Genomic DNA, 13,046 nt, shown 5'->3' with positions numbered 1-13,046 from the left:
GTTATTGTGTATGTTTTGCTTTTAGGGTTGGTTTTGTTTTGTTTTCCAGCTCCTCAATTTCCACCGTGGGACAGCAGTATCAGTACTATAATTTGGGCCTGGTCCACACATACACATATATTTTTGAAAATTGGGTTTTTCTATCCTTCGTTCTAAAAAAAAAAAAAATTAAAATGACTCTGTCAAATGAAAATGCAAAACCACAATTGAAGCGCTGTCAAGAGCACGCAGAACCAAGTGATCTAACTGTAACCCTTAAGGCAAAAAAAGGAAAAAGAAGTGGCCAATCAGAAACCCCCTGGCTGCAGTGACACTGTGACTTCTGTAGTGTATTCTTACACTTCTGTTCCTCATGTAAACATGTAAAAAGTCCATCAAATCTGCTATTGCAGGAATTATCACTATCTAATATCTATTATATTATTTGCGACGCCTCACAAAGGAGATAACAGGGCACACTCTGCTGTCTCTCTCTACATGTCAGTACTGAAAACAGTTCATGAAATATATTCACCCTGGATGGAGTTTTACAAAGAGTTTTTTGTTTTCAGTGACCTAAAAAGCAGTTTACGTGGATGAAAAGCCAAAACACACAGCAGGGTTCCTGCAGCAGAAAGAAAGTAGGATTTCAGACTTTTTAAGACCTTTTTAATGCCACGTAATAAAATTTAAGACCCATTTTACAGTTGCCAAAATTGCAGAAAAAGGAATCATGAACTGACATAAATTACGTAAGATATGGAAGAAGTTTGCCTTATATCTATTGGGACATACTAAATGACTTTTTGGTGATGTTAATGCAATAGGCATTCTGTGATTATTATTAATATTTCAGTTACTAATTATTTTGAGCTTTTACAATGCAACATCAGAAAAACTATTCCTAAAAATCCTACTGACTGTGTCTTGCCATCTTTAACTTCTGAAAGACTGCGTAAAGACATTTTAATACCATATAAAGCTTTATTTTTTTAGATAGATTTAATGCCTTTTGAGACTTTTTTAAAGAACCGTGGGAACGCTGTATAAAAAGCTGTGCTTCAAAAAGTTGCCACGTACGTGTGAAAAAGGCCTTAGTCTTAAGCTATGTTTTGTGAAAACACGTTAACACATGTCCTTCTTCCACACATCTTTTTGGTGTTTAAATATGTTTGCGTACTTCATGACAAGAAGATGAAATGATGTCTGGCGCTCTGCTGGTTGTGTCTCAGTTCTTTCCTATCCATCTCTCCCTCTGTTTCTCCTTCACATAAATCAGGCAGTCATACATGCGTATCTCTTCCTCCTCCTCTTTCGCGCTCCGTTCATCCCTTCTGTCTCCCTCCACTGGCTTTTATTAGGACAGTAGATGGAGAAAGCAGAATCCTCCTCCACAAATCCAGGTATATACGGACACGCCGAGCAAAGCGTTGCCATATGTGAAGGTAAACACGGACACATATGTTACATTTACAGACTGTCAGCGATCTGCCTCTGATGTGTTTTATTGTGTGAGAAACAGAGCGACCTCTAATAGTCTGATGATGTTTTCGCTCGGCTTAAAAATTCTTCCAGTCAGAGGTCGAGCCGGGGTCGAGGTTCAAGGTCAGTCCAGCTGGGTCGGTCTGTTAAAGCCGATTTTCTAGTTGAGTGAACGCATTTCGCGGAGCTGCTGCCATATGCAGGATGCAAACCGTGAGGAAGTGTGTGAGGGAAGTTTCCACAGTTACTTTCCTGTATCAGCTCACCCTCAAAACACACACACATGCACAAATCCTAACTTTTTCATCTTTTCTAGTAAAAAAAAAATGTTACAAAACAGGTCAAGGTTAAAACTTTTCACACTATTTACACTTAGAAACATGGACTGACATCACTTTTTTGTGCCGCTTTCAGACGCTTTTCGCAAGTAAATCTTTGAGGACTGAGCATATTGGTGCGTTCTCTTTCAAAAACATGGAAAAAGACGAAGGAACTTGGTAAGAAATGTTCTGCAAATTGCAAAAGAAGCTTGGGAAAACTGAATTCATAATCATTAAAAATGCATATTAAAAATTATGATACTGAATGATCAGAGTTTTTAAGCACTACTTCTGGCTCATGTTCTTCATTTTTAACTTTCTGTTACATTTTTTTCATTTTCATGTAATTTTTGTTGCTCATTGCCTTCTTTGCATGTTTTTTGGGTTTATTTAGGTCCAGGCTATTAGACACTGCAGTTTTGGATGAGTTGTTGGACATTTAAGACAAGAGTAACGGTGTGGCTGATGTGTGTGTGTGTGTGTGTGTGTGTGTGTGTGTGTGTGTGTGTGTGTGTGTGTGTGTGTGTGTGTGTGTGTGTGTGTGTGTGTGTGTGTGTGTGTGTGTGTGTGTGTGTGTGTGTGTGTGTGTAAAGAACTGGAACAGGATAAGCCCTAGGCTGTGGAATAATGTCGTTATTGTGGGCGGATGGGAAAATAAACCACTAGTGACAAGATAAGAAGCAGTTTAGAGAAGCAGATAGAGAGAATGAGGGAGGCAAAAGGGAAGGATCAGGTCAGGTCAGAAAAAAATGTAGGGAAATGAAACAAAAGGAAGATGTTCTTAAGTCTGTCTTTATCATTTGCACTCCAGTCTGCAACTAAAAGACAAAAAAAAAGACACAAACAAATCAGCCGTTGCCTCTGTGATATATCTAACAAACACTCACCACTGTGTGAAGGTGTTTGTGAACATATAGCCCTTGGCAGGATTAATAAAGTTGTCTGTATGTGATTGAGGATTAATCGTAGGAGTCACTAGACGGTTATACTTTCGTGCTTTATATGGCATTCTTTTTTTATTTTTGTATTTTATTGTGAAATGCTTTTTCACCTCTTCCAGACTATGAACTTACTTCAAAAGTAAAAATATATGAAAGGAAAATTACTCTTTGTTAAACTGCTTATAACTCATGTTCACACACAAAACGTACAACAAGAGGACATTGCTGTAAGAGGACAGCTCACCCCTAAATGAAAAACACATATTTTAACTCTTACCTGCAGTGCTTCTTATCTCTCTAGACTGTTTTGTTGTGACTTGCAGAGTGTTGGAGATATCTGTCTGCTTTCTCTCCAATATTACAGAACTAGATGACACTCGGCTTGTGGTGCTCAAAGGTAAACTGTTCCTTTAAGGGGTCCCAAGTCAAAACAAAGTTGGGAATCACTGCTACTGCTCTCACCTGTGAAACATTTCACAGAGATCAATGAAATGACAAACAGAATCCTTTCACAATAAAATAAAGATAAATCAATATTTTATTCCATTCTCTTATTCCCATTTTCAATCCAAGTCACAGTGAGTCGTCACCGTTCCAAAACATTATCAGTATAAAACAGACAACAAAATACTGGATTTACAACACGAGCTCATATCTGAGGGAGTTTCATTCCAAAATAAGAGCCTCTTCATTATCACTAAAGATTTTGGCAATTTCAAACTGGTATCATTTCTCCTCATAAAACAGACACATGGAATATTTTGGAATGAAACTCATCTGCTTTTCTAATACACAGCATATTTGTGTTCTGATTGTTTAAAATCAGATCTAAGTGTGCGTCGTAAATCCCCATCTCCAGGCTTTGTCTCCACCAGGTGTTTTTTTTTTTAAGAGAGCAGCGCTCAACAGCTGCACGTGGCCAGTCATGGCTGCAGCACTCACTACAGTATAAGATTTTTTAAAAACCTGTTTGAGGAGCTTGATTGAAGTTGAAACAATCTGGACCACTGGTGCTCTGTGCTGTTGGCGTTGAAATCATGCTAAGGCTGTCAGCGCTGTGGGAAACATGCATCAGAGTGTCATTTCCACTGTAAACAACAAGAACAAGAAACTGGTTCTGAGAAATCGTTCCCGGTGGACACAGAGCCTCGTGTAGGTGCAATATACGTTCCCAGTAACAGTCTCCTGCTTACGGAACAAATCTGTGGTTACTTGCAAATCACAAAAAAAGAGAGAAGTCTGACACATTATGTAACATACCAACCAATAACATGACAATATTTTCAATTAAACAAGATTAGTGTTTTGTATATATTACCAAAAGCAAAAAAATATATAGCAATTATTTTATATTCCCTACCTCTCCAGGAAAAAAAAGACGTTTCAGTAAGATTTCTCCACGTTAACTCTAAAGGGATTGTCACAAAATGGTAAGTGAGGGATTGTCTGAACACAACCTAATTCAGCATGAACTGTTAGGTTGAAAAGAAACACAAAACATCTACACTGCTGTGTTTTAATAAAGGGAGTATTGCGAGATTTTGTGCCTTTCATCAATAATGGGGGGAAAAATAGATGAAAGCGTCCCCTGACGAAAGCTGTGTTTCTGTTAATTAATGTTCTCTCTTTACAATATACACAACTATCCAGAGATTACTGCGGAAAGAAACTGCAAGTTTTCATCAGAAAAAAACAAGAAATGGAGAAAAAAATAGAAACTAAAAGTTAAAAAGATAGCAGCAAATGATGTAAAGAATCAAAGGCAGCTGAAATAAACACACTTTTGTGTCTGAACCAATCAAATAAGAATGTGGTAACAGCGTGTAAGTCTGGCATCAGAAACAAACCTGGCAAGATCGACTCACTTTCACCCTTTTCATACAGTTTGAAAATATTTTTTTCCCTCATATAATACATCAAGTCACAATTACAAGTCCGCTGATTGCCTGGAAGGACAGAGGATGGCCGCTGTGAAGTGTCACAGATGGCGAGTGCAGTGGAGGCTCCTTCTGAGTCGGAGGAAGATCGTGTTTAACGTCTCATAAACATCAACTATTTCCAATTAACTTGCATGCCAACAGAGCACTTTGAAATAAAAAATTGACAATTATTCCATCAGATGGCACCGCTTCTTTGAAATGACAGCGACTAAAGACACGGTGAAAGAACATTTTTCTGTGATAAGATGATTTTTTTTCTTTTGTGGATCCCCTTTTTACATCAGTGAAAATGAGAGTGAAGAGCAGGTGGAAAACAAGGTCTTCATCCTGCGATTTTACTCGGGGATCACGGTCTGCTTGCTTTCTGACTCTGCGTGCAAACTAATGTGTGTGAGCTTCTTTGTGTTTCTGTCCGTGTGTGTGTGTGCGCACTCATGTGTCAGCAGCTGTCCTCCAGAGCGTTGACCACTTGTTCCAAAATGTCGGGGCATCGGTCAGCGATCTGCTGCAGGACCTGGTTGGCGTACTCCTGAAGCTCCGCCCCCTCCCTCTCGCACAGCGCTAACTCCGCCTCCAACTAAGAGAGAGAGAGACAGATGAGAGAGATTTTAGACGTTCTGTAAACCAACATGTCGCAACACAGTCAACACAGTAACATGGCATTCAAAGGGACATTTCAGCCCCAATTCAAAAATAAATCCTTCATACTTGTAGTGCTTTTTTGTTACCTTTAAAAAAGGCTGTATCTGACGGATCAGATTTGGCTGTTCTATTCGAAGATAATGTTATCTCAGAGCCTTACAGTGTAGTCTCTCTTTCTTTGTGTCCAGTATCTCCTCTGTGTCGCTGCCTGCATGTCTGCACCTGCTTGTACCAAAGAGTAGTGTGAAAATAAAGAGCACTCACGCCACAGCAAAATCTGGAGACTAAAACATCCCCGGGAGCACATTGCCCCGGACACTGAATAGCAAAAAGACTGCTCAACTTGAAGCAATCTCAGTTGACTGAGAGGTCTCCTACTGGTGATTCAAATCTCTGACTTTCAGGGTGCAGCCCTTCCTTCAAACAGAGCTCAGTTAGCTGTTTCCAGTTTTATTCTAAGCTAACTGACAACTGGACACAACTTAACCTTTGATGAACATTTGCAAGTGTGGTGTCTTATCATCCAAGACGATATAAAATAAGCATATTGCATCAAAAGTAGAGCTATATCTTTAGATTCTTTCAACTACGTTGCTCCTTTACGATGAGAAAAAAACCTGAAGACGGACATGAAGGAAAGATAAAAGACTTAACTGATACGATTCAACATCACAAGCAAAGGCAGAAAGACAAAGTCTTTTCACAGCCCCCTGGATGATCATGAAGCATGTTTTCAGTGGCACACACACACTCACACATACACACACACGCATATCAGACTGTAATCTGAAAACACCACAATGTAGTTCTTTCTGCCTGTACAGAGTGGAACATTTCTGTGAGAGAGCGCTGATGTTATTTTCTTTGGCTGCCGCCGAGCTGAGACGTCAAACCTAACAGACTTAATGACCAATACATCTGTATCAATAAGAGCAACTCTCAAACAGTCATGTAACACAAACCCACATTTATGTTGGGGTGTGTATGGTGTGTGTGTGTGGTGTGTGAGGCCTGGGTCAGATATTGGCAAGATATTTCCTCGTTAAGTCTCAACCTCCTCTCTCTGCTCTCATCTCTTAGCCAGCAAATCTCAGTGACATTTTATATTACAGTGGCTTAATTCATGTATAAAACTGCTGTGAGTAATAATACTGTTAATGATTAATGAAAATGTACCCAATAAATCACACATAAATATAGCCCCTTATCCATATATTATGTTGTTAGATTATTTTTGGAGAGTGTGTAACTGTTTCTTTAAAAGTGATGTGAATATAAAAGAAGTTTAGGTCAGTTTTCACACATTGCTTTGGCAATACCTTGTGTAATGTTTCTATGGATTTTCAATTTTGATTTAGTGCTTTTGGTTCGAGATAACAGATTTGTAAGCAGAAGGCCTGTGTTAAAAACTATGTGTGTGGACATTTATTAGGCAGGCATGCTCAGCTTATGGGCCAAAGTGCTGGGTGGTCTACCAACCATTTTCTAGAGGACCGAATCACTGATATCGTGCTGAGAACAATCGCTTTGGGTAGACAGCTGGGAATTAATTTGACATATGTAACTTTTTTATTTCTGTTGTCACTTTCTGACATTTCTTTTATTTTATGTACTATGTTGCTTTGCTGGTAAACCAAATCTACCAGCTCGGAAGCTAAACGACGTACTGATGTGGAACTGCCTTAGCAAAATGTATTTTAGTCAGCTAAAATATTCAATATCAGATCAAGTGAGTGCTAATATTTTCTTACCTTACACACTGACCAATGAAGGCAGCGGTAGACCAGTAATTCCAGCGTTTTTTGTTCTAGTGGCTTTGAGATAACAGCTTCAGTTCCCCCTCTGAAAAGGCTGTCTAATGACAAGGTGGTATATAAATATAATGTACATTTAAACTATTTTTTTTTTTTCCTGGGAAGTTACTGTAAACAAACATTGTTATTTGGTCTGTTCACAATTATTTTTTTTTGTACTCAGGATTTAAATAAAGTGCCAGAGTGCATAAAAAAGCATCAAAACTGAACTCATTGGCAAAGCAAGTTAAGCTGATTATTGAGTTGCCTTCTGGGAAATTTGGGCTTGGGCCGTGCTAAAGAATAAAAGTAAACTTTGATCTTTTTTTTTTTTAAGCCTCCCTCTTAAAAAAATACCCTAACTTGATGGAAGGGATACACTGTGGAATATCCCTTTAAATTCATGTAAGATTTATACATCAATTTATCAATATGGCGATGTCAACGAAGCCTATTGAACTAAATACTGCAGTGTAGTTTAAAGTGCAACAAAAATATAAACAAACTTATACAGAGAATAATATTTAAAACAAATTACTTACTTTGCATGCAATAAAACAGCTTTATATATTGAATATTAATATTCATAAACATCTTAAGTTATGGTACACCAAGATATTACGTATTTTTTTACTCTTTTTTTTTCCATTTTAATGGTTTTGTAATTCAAATTGTGTTGTTTGAGTAATTTCTCTGTACAACACCTTAAACTTTCCTCTGTGTATGAAATGTGCTTCATAATTAACGCCTTGCCTTTTGTTTAGAATATCCTTGTAGTCTGTATTGGTGCTTATATTTGTGTTATCACTGTACGCCAACATGAAGCCACATAACAGTCATATTCTGCATGTACACTGCAACAAGAGCTTAGCAGTATTTGCAAATACTGTTTCTGAGAGACAGAAGGAAAAAGTGAGAAAGAAGACGATTGAGGAGAGAGTAGAGATGAGGATGAAGACAAGGAAATTAAAGGAAAAGCCAGAAAAATGGATAAAGTGAGTGAGGAGAGTGTAATGCTGAAGTGTGTAGGTGTTTGCAATATTTTATTATCTACAATGCCCAACCATCCTCAAGCCAGTATTCAAATTGTGAAGCATACCCATTCCTTGACATATTTTCCACGTGTCACTATGTGTTTGCAGGTAATTCAACTTAATGACTCTGCATTTTAGTTGCAATCCCCCAAGAAAACACGGCAGTAAAGATAAGGTCGTGAGATGATTGAGAAGAGATAAATGGTTGAGTGTGTGTCTGCTGTCTTCTGCTCTGGGCCTCACACAGCCTTGACCTTCACCCGAGAGATGCTTCAAAAAGGTATTTGGAAATCAAGATTAAATGGGTCAAACACAGCGCTAATGCCAGGATCATATACGCTGAAGATGCAAACTATAAGAGATACTGTCATGATATTAAGTTACAACACTGCCTGCATAATCAATAATCAGCTTGTGACTGATACAACTCTAATAAGGGAATCAATAAGCGATATTGGCTTTTGTCTAGATTACTGCTTGTGTCCTTGTAGTATTATTATGTGTGTTTTTTTTTATAATATTTTACTTAATTCAGCACTGAAAGCTTTAAATATATCAACTCCGTAATTGAAAAAATGTGGTGCTAAAGTGTAAGTTGGGCACAGATATGGAAACTTTGGGATTGACTCTACATTATTTTTCTTGTCCAAAGTAATTCCAGCTATCTGGCATACATGGAGGAAGAGACAGAACGCAGGGAAAAGTAAGAAACGTGTGTGATGGTAAACAAATCCTCGTGCATCAACATATTAGAGCTACATCAACAGCTAAAGAAAATACATTTAAAATAAAGTTACATTACGTGACAGGTTATCCAAAGACGATCACTGCAACGATATCATTACATGCAATACAATTTCATTGTTTTTGCAGAAGTTTCAAGGACTTTTCACGACTTTTCTAAGCCCGGAAAAACAAGATCGTGGAATTGCATGACTTGACATGACTTCAGAAATCTGAGAAAGTACAACAGTAGCACAGTTGTACAAAAATGGTTGTAAGTACTGTTCATATCCTATTATTCATCTTGTAAATTATAACAATCTGTAACAATCATTATATGCCCTAGCAGAAAGATCCCGACCCCCAGCATGAGATGATCTAAACAACCAATCTGATGGTGAAATCCAAGAGTACAAACAAGGTAAAAGGGCACGCACATCCAAAGGACTTCTACAGATGCAGGATCAAAAATCAAACAAAGGCAAGAATCAAACAAAGGCGGATCTTTTGTTTGAAAGTTTATACCCGAAATCTGCATGTGTGCACTCACAGTGCCGTTAGAGGCTGAACTACGAAGCAGTTCTGCAAAAAAATCCTAAAGGCTTTTTTTTTTTTTTAGATAATATGGTTAAACTGAGGACATGTTTAAAACCTGGCTGACTTCTTGTCCTAATGAATTTTATTGCAAAGCTGTGTCGAACAGAGTCGCAACATCCTTAAATCACCACAATTAACCAGGTGGGAAAAATGTTCTCATAACTGATATGAATGGGAGCCAAAAGTAGAAAAATAAGACCCAGGTTTCCCCAGAAAGTAATCATAATTTAATCCTCCGTCCCCACGCTGCTAAGCAATAAACCTTCTCTCTTGCTACGTGCGCTTCACGGCTCATTTATGGCCCGAAGAAATTAAATCTAAACAATGTTGCATGATTCTAGTTATGAGGTAGAGGTTTGGATGTTGTGACTCCCATGGATCACGTGTCATGTGATCACAGTGTGTGTGTGGTCACAGAGAAATGTAGATGAAATAATAGAAGTGGGCAGAGAGTTGGTGTCGCTGGATTCATGGCTTTGAGTGTGTGTGTGTGTGTGTGTGTGTGTGTGTGTGTGTGTGTTTATAAGTTGCATCAGTGTAGGCTGTGGGTGTTTAACATGACAGATGTGTGTGAGTACACATTGTGACGCTGAAGTGCATGTTGCAAGCTCAAATTCTGATTTACTGAGTGACAGAGAGGATTGTGGGAAGCAGAGATAGATAGAGGGTAAGGATGAGATATGTGTGTGTGTGTGCGTGTGTTTGTGTGTGTCTCCTGGCCCCCGATAAGGCAGATAATGATCCATCACGATAATGGAGCTTTAATGGCTGCAGTAAAAATCATCTTCAACAAAACCTCTCTCTTTTTCTCACACACACACACACACACACACACACACAGGTTATCAGCTTGGGAATGAGGATGAGGTGTGTGTGTGTGTGTGTGTGTGTGTGTGTGTGTGTGTGTGTGTGTGTGTGTGTATGTCTGTACACTGACCCCTCAACACACATTGCAGGGCTTGAACCTCTTTGCAGAGGAATGCTAATGTTTTCTGAAGAAACCACAACTCAGCAGAGAGCGATAGAGACGGAGAGATTAACAGAGACAGAGACGCGTAAAGGTACAAATATACGATCTAACTGGAGGGCATTAGTCCATCCTGAGCAGGTCAACAGCCTGATGCGCGCACACACACACACACACACACACACACACATCTAACAAACTTACTTCATGACAGTTTTTACATTTACAGATGATTCGGAGGCCAGAGGTCTCTTTTTATCAGAAAACTGTCTCCGTTCTCTTCGCTGCGGTGTATTTGAAACAGTTAACTTCACCCTGTTTTGACTGGTTTAGGGGAAATGATGTCCAATGAATCATGAGGTCTGGTCCCAAGTCTCCATAGATCTTACAGTGAGGCCCACTGACCCACTTCCAACAATAATGTAGTTACTCCTTTAACTTACTCTTGACAATGTTACAGAATTTCTTTCTGTTTTATTTAGAAGTAAGAAAAGTTATTCTGACAAAAATACTGAGCCTGGTTTGCCTTTTATGAATCACAGAGGCGAAAACAAGCACAAAAAGTTGGATCATGAACCAGGAATGACAATTTGACGGTTTTACTTCCAGCTTTTCACCTGAAAATAGCTCTATACGACACACAAACACATCTATAGCCTTTTATACACAGACATTAGATTAGATTAAACTTAATTAATCCCAAAGGAAATTGAAGTCTAAACCATTACTCCACTATATCTTTCTATAAATAGCTTTTTGATGCTATATTAATGCTATGAATGTCATATGCAGCAACATCAATGTAGTTTTTTTAATTTTTTTTATTAAGAAACCATGGAATACCTTTAACTTTTGGATGTAATCAGTGCTACCACGTGCAAATTGTTACTTTTTGTGATGTATGCTTCAAGTCTTAAAATGCAGTGCAAAAGCAAAACAACTTTTTTCCTGTATTCCTATCCTGTTCATACAGTAGGGCCATTTTCCAGCATTAACAAACAGCACTTTGGGTACACATTTTATCCAGTCTCAACCAAGTTTGGAACATAACATGTTCAGATAATAGTGAAAAAAATGGTTTTATTATTTTTCATATATTCCAACCTGTTTTTCAATAACTGCATGACTGCCTTAAGATAAGTGTGTAACAACTACAGTGACAGAGCTGCACTGCCTGGTGGAAAATGCGTAGGGGAAAAAAAAATCATAACTGAGGTGAAAAGGTTGACTGTTTCGAAAAAGAAAAAAAAACCTTTATGACAGACTCTTATTTAAACAAAAGCAGCAGGAAGACATAGGGGAAGGAGAGGATGAGGGTCAGGACACAGAAAAAGTCTGGAGGGCAAAGTTTGACCTAATATTCCTCAGCAATAGCATACCAAGTTGCATGAGCAAAGATACGATCGGGAGGTTTAAAAAGGCTCCAGACTCCTCAGCGGCAGCCCTGAGCGGTGCTCTTGCAACACCATTATGAGTGAGAGCAAAGGGATAAAATGTAATGGGCCTGTATTGGCTATTATAATCCCTGTCTCTCTTCCTGTCTCTATTTAAACCATTAGGTTCTTACAGGCTTACACTGCAAGTAGACTGCTTTATAAGTTGGCTGCCTGCGCTGTGCCAAGCCCAAAAGCGCCCGACCGAATGTGTGAGTGAATGTCGTAGTCCAGTCATGTTGCAGTCCAGGAAGCGCAGCTTAAAACACAGACTAACAAGCTGCAGTGGGAATAGAGCTTGAGGACTTGTACCTTAAACTGCTCCTGGAGGACTGAAAAATACTGCGCTGCTTTAGCGCTAACAGCTGAAGAAAAATAAAAGGGAAGTGTGTGTCGTGGGCCATTCAACATCACTTGGTTATTTTATTTTAATAGGTTATTCAATCAGCCAAATTGACTGTAGGAACATATTCATATTACAAGATCAGCCTCTGGGAGCAGTTAGTTAGGAGGGGATAGAGAATCAAACACTGAAATCTGGGAGCTCACCACTGTCCTGTGCCTTGCTCGTGAGCGCTTGGAATTTAAAACTATTAGTTCAATTCTCCAACATTTACTCGAGCGCCTATTAAAGCAAGTTAAGCTACAGATAGAAGTGGGCTTGTGTGGTTACTATACTGGAACGCCTTCACAGAGAACAGGGGAATTATAGAGCATATAAAAAAAGACTTAAACTGTAAACTGCCCCTCTAGGAGTAACAACACAAGGCTGGACTTACGGCACTAAATGGCTGCAGAAATAAACAGCAGAAACAGACTCCAGCATTTACTGTGTATAGGTGTAACCTCCCAGTGGGACAATCTAGAAGGAAACTGATTCACGGTGTTAAAGAGGACTTGTATGCTTATTCTGAGGTCCGTACTTGTATTTTGGGTTTCTACTAGAATATGTTAATATGCTTTAATGTTTAAAAACACTATTTTTCTCATACTGTCTAAGCTAGAACTCTTGTATTCACCCTCTGTGTGAAACGCTCTTTAAGCCCCACTCCCAAAAAGCCAGTCTGCTCTGGCATTTATGCTCTGTCATAGCAGCTGGGGACTGTAACGGAGAGGGGCGGTACTTTCTATTGTGAAAAATCACTGATAAAAGATCCTAAACATGCGTGGACATGTTCCAACTTGAATTTGATTA

The 13,046-nt window shown here is 38.8% G+C and overlaps 1 protein-coding gene across 5 annotated transcripts in view; it reads right to left on the bottom strand.

Annotated features, from left to right (window-relative positions):
• Window positions 1-3,242: 3,242 nt before the first annotated feature.
• The window catches only part of LOC121961587 (ELKS/Rab6-interacting/CAST family member 1-like), a 156,600-nt gene continuing 146,796 nt past the window's right edge, over window positions 3,243-13,046 (bottom strand). For all 5 annotated transcript variants that reach the window (XM_088072970.1, XM_088072968.1, XM_042511644.2 and 2 more), the window contains one exon: window positions 3,243-5,239. In XM_088072970.1, coding sequence (XP_087929096.1) covers window positions 5,102-5,239 — 138 coding nt within the window. In that variant the 3' untranslated portion in view covers window positions 3,243-5,101. The remainder of the gene's footprint in view (window positions 5,240-13,046) is intronic.

This window comes from Plectropomus leopardus, chromosome 22 (assembly GCF_026936395.1).
Source record: "Plectropomus leopardus strain MGB_pleo_1.0 chromosome 22, ASM2693639v1, whole genome shotgun sequence".
NCBI lineage: Eukaryota > Metazoa > Chordata > Actinopteri > Perciformes > Serranidae > Plectropomus > Plectropomus leopardus.
This window is presented reverse-complemented; position numbering and strand designations above follow the sequence as displayed.